The 8,163-nt window shown below is 36.0% G+C and overlaps 1 protein-coding gene across 1 annotated transcript; it reads right to left on the reverse strand.

Annotated features, from left to right (window-relative positions):
- Nucleotides 1–2,843: 2,843 nt before the first annotated feature.
- Nucleotides 2,844–7,179, reverse strand: LOC110726007 (zinc finger MYM-type protein 1-like). Its single transcript, XM_021905483.1, has 3 exons — nt 6,999–7,179; nt 4,950–5,061; nt 2,844–4,587 (listed from the first exon to the last, which is right to left on the reverse strand). Exons 1-3 carry the CDS (start codon nt 7,177–7,179, stop codon nt 2,844–2,846), a joined length of 2,037 nt encoding a protein of 678 aa, XP_021761175.1.
- Between the last annotated feature and the right edge of the window lie 984 nt (nt 7,180–8,163).

The raw sequence follows: 8,163 nt of genomic DNA on the forward strand, positions 1-8,163 counted from the left end.
CTATACGATAGCAGGCGGATTCGCCGGTGGTGGTCCAAACATCCGAGGAAATAAGGACATCTAAGAAAGATGGTCCACTCTGTTGATGAGGGACAGGTGGCCAGCACATATGCCTTCCCTGAAATCATCATCACCGAAAAGGACAGAAGCAAAGTTCGTCGGCCGCATGATGACCTTGTGGTCATAGAATGCAAAATGGCCAACCAATTGGTTGGTCGTTTCTTGATTGACACAAGAAGCTCCTCAGACATCATTAGCTACAAATGTCTATCCAACCTGAAATACAGGCCGGATAGTATGACGGATGTCTCCCATCCCCTAGTGGGCTTTCGGGGAGGAGTTGTGCATCCAGTTGGACGCATTGATTTGCCCATCCGACTGGGAAAAAAGGTAGCGGTCGGCATATGACCATCCGGTTCTTGGTAGTCGAGGAGCTGACCGCCTACAACCTCATCCTTGGCCGACCCACTCTAAACGAGTGTAAGGCCGTCATCATTCCAGATCTTATGCTTGTCAAGTATGAGAAGGATGATGGGACTGTTGGCTCCCTGAACGGGGACCAGAAGATGGCCCAAGAATGATATCTCTCGGACGTCAAGCCTGCGGCAGCTGCAGCCGTACAGGGCCAAGAGCCAATTGACCTTGATGAGGTCAAGGATGATCATCCGGCCCCACCAGCCGTTAAAAAGCGAAAGCCTAATCCGCCGGTGTTGGTCAAACACTAGTAGAAAAAATGCTATTTGTAACTGGCGAAATTGACTTTTTGTAACTGGCATTGTTGGTTGCGAATGCCACCATTACAACTAATGAAAATTATTCGTAACCGGCTCATGTTAGTTACAAATAATGTACTATTCCTAACTGGCTTAAACTAACGCCGGTTACAAATAGGCTATTTTCCAAGTTAGAAAGCATACTATTTGTAACTGGCGTTAAGTTATGCCGGTTACAAATAGAATATTATTTGTAACTTACATAGCCTAACGCCAGTTACGAATAGTGTTTTTATTATGAAATAAATAAATAAAATGGTAACAGTAGCAAATAGAAAATTCCTCTACTGCCACCACCCGTACACTACATTTATATTTTTTTAACGTAAATACCATTAATTGTTAATAAACTTTTATAAAATACAATAACTATCAATCTAACCAATACAAGACCAACTTTAAACGACATCTTGTAAATTATATTGAATTTATGTACTTGTAAATTACAAATATTTATCTCACAATTCACAATAAACAATACTCTATAACTAATAAAAGCTAGTTAGTTAATTGCTACAATGGTCAACCTTCAAAATTTGATGATTTTGTCGATTTTCTCTGTCTGCTTCATAAATTTGACTCTTCTGTATTGTATAGGATAGCAGTTGTTCACACTAAGCACTTGAAATTGCAACAGAATTCTGCATGGCAAAAAAATATAAACATAAAAAAAAGCCAAAATTAAAAAAAAGGTTGTTTCAGACGGTCACCAGTGAACTCTTCCAACATGGTCAATGCACAAATTGAGTGGATATAAAAGAAAATAAGCATCAAAACTCAATTGAAAAACTTCAGTCACTTATTAGACAAAACTAGTCAAATAAATTCAACACATAAATCAAAACCAATAATATCTTTAATTAGACAAAACTAGTCACAAATAAATTCAATACAGAAATCAAAACCCCACATATAAAGTACAACAAAACATAGGGTAGCAGATGCTTGGTGCCTAAACTAGCTCAATTTTCAGTTTCTTAGGTGTTTGAACTAGCATAATCTATTTTTCTGAACTAGCAGGTGGTCAATGTTTCGCCACTTATAGTTGTAGAAATATCCAAGATAAGTGAGCTTTTTAAATTGCATACCTGATGAGCCTGCATCATTACAAGTAATATATGATCCCCGACAGTGGCGGACCCAGGATTTTCCGACTGGTGAGTCACAATCGATAATCAAATATGTAAAAAAAATTTTTTTACCAAACAACCAAATAATAGTACTAAAAAATACATCCAAATATTCAAACAGTACAAAATACAACCAAATGTTCATATAATACTATAAAAGACAACTAAATAGTAATGCAAACTTATTAAAATAGTTCTCGACGAGTTTTCATGTTTTGATATCGATTCATGATATCTTCCATGCTAACATTCAAAAACAAATCATTCTCCAAATAAGTAATTAAACAATCATTCAACATTTGATCTCCCATGCTATTTCGTAGTTTGTCTTTCACTTGCTTCATGCCAGAAAATACTCTTTCCACACTTGCCGTTGCGACAGGAAGAAGCAACACCAATTTCAAAAGTAAATAGACCCTATCATGAGTTTCAGACAATCCCGTTTCAACCAATTTGATTGAAAGATCACTAAGACCCTTCAAATTCCAAAACCTTTCATCTCCTCTAACAGAACAAATGTAACTATCAAGTGTATGACCAAAGACTATCAATTCTGAACTTGGAAATTCATTAGGATAGAATTTTGCAAGCTTAATCAATTTTTCCTTATCAAACTTAGAAAAACGATCCACAGGACTCAAACAAGACATACACACAAGTAGTTCTTTAGTTATTTCGGGAAATCGATTTTCAAGTTCTTGCAATTGAAGATCAATGACACCAAAAAAAACTTCAACTCGAAAATGATGTAGATTGGACACTTGTGGGCATTTACCTCTAAACAACCTCCTCCCGGGAACAACATATTTAGCCTCCATATCTGGAACTGCAATGTCATAGTCACCAATAAAAGAAATTACCTTTTCCATATGAGAATCCCATCCTTCATCTCTCATTTTTTGCAAATTAGTCTTGGTTACATTAACCATGGCCATTGCATTCACAATGTCTTGATCGTGCTTTTGTAAGTCACATTCAAAGCATTTGTTATCGCAAATATACTAACCATCAAGTGTGCCACGAACACAAAATCAAAGGACATCAGAAGATTTGTAAGTGTTTGAGCTCTATTAGAATCTATTGTATCAGATACTTTTGCAATATCCTCAAGAGAACCAAGGATTACAGGGAATAAATCAAGTACATTCAAGATTGTCTTGAAGTGAGATCCCCAACGAGTATCACAAGGTCTACCTAATCCACGTTCTTGATTTAAACCTGAACCCGTTTCAAGTTCACCTAGAGACAATGCATCCACCACTCTTTGAGCTTGATTTTCACGAAGAAACTCTTTCCTTTTTGGTGAACCCCCCACAAAATTCAAGAGAGGTGCAAGTACATCAACAAATAACCAAGCACAATCTGAATTCTTTTTAGCAAGTGCAACTTGAGTTAATTGAAGTTGGTGAGCAAAGCAGTGGAAAAAATAAGCTTCTTTACACTCATTCTCTATAAGAGTCCTAAGGCCATTAATAGAACCTTGCATATTACTTGCCCCATCATAACCCTGACCCCGTACTTGAGAGAAAGACAAAGAATGCTCCATTAATAAGGATTCAATAGCAGTTTTGAGAGTCAAAGAAGCAGTGTTTACAACATGCACAATACCAAGTAAACGCTCACACACTTCTCCCTTTCTATTAACATATCTCAAACAAAGAGCCAATTGTTCCTTGTCAGAAACATCAGCGGACTCATCAGCAAGGATAGAAAATAAACCACCATCAATATCTTCAAGCATTGCTTTAGTGGTCTCTTTTGCACATGCATTTATGATATCTTTTTGGACTTTAGGAGAAGTAAGTTGACAATTACTAGGAGCATTTTTGAAAACAACTTTAGAATATTCAGGATTACCTTTGGAAATAAGGGATAAAAGTGAAAGAAAGTTACCTCTTCTTAAGGAACTTTCTTTTTCATCATGACCACGGAAAGGCAACCCTTGGAGTAAAAGCCATTGGATAGATTCAATTGAAGCTTCAAGTCGCGTCCTATATGCATTTGTACTCTCAGCGGTTTGTTTTGTTAAGGCTTGTGTGATGCTTGAATTTTGTTTCTTGAACAAATCCATAGCTAAAACAGCATTATTATGTGCACTCAAGTGTTTACCGACATGTTTTCTTATTAAATCCGATCGATTCCATGATTTGAAACCATCACTAACAAAAGCATCACCTCCAAAGGCATTTTCATCCTTGAATAAATAACAAGGGAAACAATAGGCAGCATCCTTTTCCACACTATACTCAAGCCAAGTCCAAGTATCAAACCACTTAGCACAAAAGCGACGATTTTTGCCAAAAATAGAAGTTTGAGGAAATGTAAAGTCTTTGGGCTGACAAGGCTTTCTTTGAATGTAAATTCTTCTCACTAAATCTCTATCATCTTTATGAAATTTACTCATTTTTCTCCTCTTTCCTGGATCTTGTGGAAGATTAGCAAATTCATGTTCACTTAATCTTTCTCCAAAGATTGGGGCATTAGGAGAACATTGGCCTTGTTCATTTTGAGGGGAATTTTGAGTTGAATAATGAGATGGAGATGAAAGTTGCTCACTTTGTTGAGGTGGAGTTATAGTTTGTTCATTTTGTGTTGGATGTGGAAGAGAAGTTGGAGTAGGATTTTTTTTAGCAAAGAAGCTAGTAATGTTTTGCATTTCATTTGGAGTATGTTTTCTCTTCATTCTGAAATTTGAATAAATATTGAACTAAATCAAGCAATATTCCCCAGAAAAATTATTTGAATAAATATTCAACTAAATGGTCTAAATCAAGCAATTTCACATAATGACATAATCACATAAACATATTACACAAAACACAATTACACAAAACAGATTTCACATAAGTAATAACTAATAAGTTTAAGAGATTTCAATTACACAAAACACAATTACACAAAACACAATTACACAAAACAGATTTCACATAAGTAATAACTAATAAGTTCAAGAGATTTCAATTACACAAAACACAATTACACAAAACACAATTACACAAAACAGATTTCACAAAAAAAATCAATTGATGATTAGTTGATTACCTACCTTGCTTGGGAGTAAGTACCGGGCAACTTTCTTGGCTTTCTCAATGGCACAAACTTTGCTCCGATAGCCAAGGCAATAGGGGGACCAAAGATAAAACCTCTTGCTTCAATGCCTAGCAAAACAAAACTTCCAGTTGAGCAACACAAGACAAAAAAGTTAACTCTAAGGTTTGTGGATAGCTGTAATAACTGTTCTGAGAAAAGACCAATTTACAGTATATATGATAAAATATGATGTAAAAAGTGCAAACATGAATCAAGACTTTACTTAAAAACCTACATACTTAAGGTCACCATCCACAAACATATTACCAGTGATATTCTAGCTATCCTGAAGCTAAATTGGTTGGGGAATCTAGATAGTAAACATTAAACTCTCTTCCCCTTTATCTCTAAAATGAATAGCATGATTTATGGCAGCTTAAATTGGCTCGAATAAGAGAAATCTCGTACAAAAATGTGGATACCAGATAATAGCAAGATCTAACCAAGAAGGCTGATAAATTGATAATTTATGATCATTTGATAAGATGATACCCACTGAGTTCTGCAGTGACATCCTCAAAGCATAAAATACAAATATGAGCAAGTAGATTGTAGATAGAAACAGGCAACAGGGTTTCTCCTGATCACAGGAGCAGGACTGCAGGAGTGTAATCACAGCAATAACCACATCAGACAACCACATTTCATCATCCAGCTTAGCAAATCAGTTGTTACAACAATAACAAAGATCAATAGTCTTTAATAGCTCGATTATGAACGGGCCGATGCAATAAAAGACAGCATAATGAATAGGAAAGAATAAAAGCAGCTAAGCCACTGAAAGATATTCAAAATAGGAGTAAGTAGATCACTCGACTTTAAGCAATTCGCCAATTCAGCATTCAGCAATCAGCAACACAGCCAACGCCCAACAGTAAAATAACAAATCAACCAAATTACCAAAGTTTAAACCAAAGTTTAATAAAATTAACAAATTAGACTGAATTAATTTGAAGATTAGAAATTAAAAATAAAAATTAGAAATCAACTTACTAGCACCGACGTTTCGAGTAGTGATTTCACGAAGAGGACGGAGTCCACGAGTCACGACCACCGAGTCACCGACGTCCGACTACCAGGCGATTAGGCGAAGAGAACGGTGGCTGCCTGGCGAAGCGAAGAGGCGAAGTCACGAAGAGAAGAATGGAGATGAGCGAAGAGGCGAAGTCACGCGAAGTCACGAACAGAAGAATGGAGATGAGGCGATTAACAATGGAGGCGATTAGGCGGAGAAGGCGAAGTCACGACTCACGATTCACGAAGAGAAGAATGGAGGCGATTAGGCGGAGAAGGAGAAGTCACGATTCACGAAGAGAAGAATGAAGAGCACGAAGAGGCTAGGGCTTGAAAGCCTTGAAGTCTCCTGTAACTGATTTTAATTTTTTTTTTTTTTTTTTTTTTTTTTTTTTTTTTTAAATAACTTAAAATTTTTTTTTGGGCCTGGTGAGTCACTTGACCCACCAGGTCTAAGCCCAAGTCCGCCACTGATCCCCGACCATTGCAAAACAAATGGGCCTACAACCATTGGAAGCAAATAATGAGCCTGCACCAATGAATGTGTGACTTTGAGGAAGCCATGTACCACGTGACCTATAATTGTAAATTACCAAAAGAGCTTCATAACAGCAGCCATGTGACCAATAATTGTAAATATACAACCTAATTACTAGGGATGCACAAAAATTCAAGGCAATTTATCAAAGCTTAATTGTTATTTCTATATTCCATAAGATAGACACTAGCAGCCCATAGTTTGAGATAAGCCTTGATTCAAACAATACATGATTTGACAGTAAAAGCAGGACCCTGACATAGAATAGAATCATGGACAATAATTAATGGATTAAAAGGAAAGCAATAACCTCTAAATGACATAGTACTTCTAATTATAACACTCCATATTTAGTAAACAAACTGGGACTAAGATTTTAATTATAATCACTAACTTTGCTCTTAAACTCTTAGATATCCAAAACTGTATATATTTATTTAAAAGTCAGCTGACCCGTCATTGCATAATCTGGTGCACAATAACCATATATACCCATTACCCGAGTCGATACATGAATATTGCCTCCAACTTGACCCATTTTGGCAAGCCCAAAATCCGACACTTTAACGTGATAGCCCTTGCCAAGCAAGATATTTGAGCATTTCAAATCATGATATATTACAGGTGGCTCCATCTTGTCATGAAAATATTCTAAGCCCTAGCCGCCTTAGCGGCTATTTTCATCCTTCTGTTCCAATCAAGAGCCTTTTGCTTATTTTGGAGGTCTGCAGCATTCATTATCAAGGGAATACAAAAAATGCATTAGGATATGAAAAAAAAGTTGCTAGAGAAGGACTACTGTAGCAAAAAAAAAAAAAAAAAAAACACACACACACACAGAGGCGCCTATGTACCGTGTAGATGGCTTTCCAAGGATCCTAGTGGCACGTACTTATACACCAACAACCTCTGATTACCCTCATCATAGTACCCAATTAATTTCACACGTTTAGGGTGATCAGCTAGACTAAGCGTCACCACTTTAACAACAAAATTCCCTGATGCGACCTGTACTCCATTACGATTAGTTAATCTTTGGACTTTCAATTGTGATAAGACCTTATTGTTAGCAACTCTAGAGAGGTCTTAATCACAAATTTACAACCTAAGTTCATATTAATTCTATGTCTAATACAGAAATCCTAGTACAAGCAACAATTTCACAATCAAATAAAAAATTTGGCTTAATATTTCTCAAAAGTAATAAAATTACAAAATCAACAACTAACAAACCATTTTTTAGTCACTAATTATCACAAAATAGGACAAAAATTATCATTGAAAATAAACATGAAATCCTTGAATTGGAGAAAAAAAAAACATATAAACAAAGATGAACATTAAAAGTAATCTAGTGGAAAGTAAGCAGCCATGCATGTACACTTGCACACTTGTGCACTGTTTTAAAGAGAGGCTTCATAGAAACCTACTTTAAATAAACATTTCTGCTACAATCAAAGCTATATATATACATTAAGATATATGCCATGAGACTAGGCAATTCAACACTCACCATATATCAAAATAAAAGACCATTATATTTTCACCATTAATTGCAACTACTTCACTATCTATCCAAACATCATGGTCAATTCAAACAAGAGATATGACAACTACG

Source organism: Chenopodium quinoa, unplaced genomic scaffold, assembly GCF_001683475.1.
Source record: "Chenopodium quinoa cultivar QQ74 unplaced genomic scaffold, ASM168347v1, whole genome shotgun sequence".
Taxonomy (NCBI): Eukaryota; Viridiplantae; Streptophyta; class Magnoliopsida; order Caryophyllales; family Amaranthaceae; genus Chenopodium; species Chenopodium quinoa.

What these genes read in the sequence shown, in the direction of transcription:
- LOC110726007 (XM_021905483.1), bottom strand. Translation starts at nt 7,179, where the DNA reads ATGGAGCCACCTGTAATATATCATGATTTGAAATGCTCAAATATCTTG. An exon ending in ACCAGATTATGCAATGACGG is followed by an intron (nt 5,062 to 6,998) that starts GTCAGCTGACTT and finishes TTGTTTTGCTAG; the next exon opens with GCATTGAAGCAAGAGGTTTT. An exon ending in GGTACTTACTCCCAAGCAAG is followed by an intron (nt 4,588 to 4,949) that starts GTAGGTAATCAA and finishes TTCAAATTTCAG; the next exon opens with AATGAAGAGAAAACATACTC.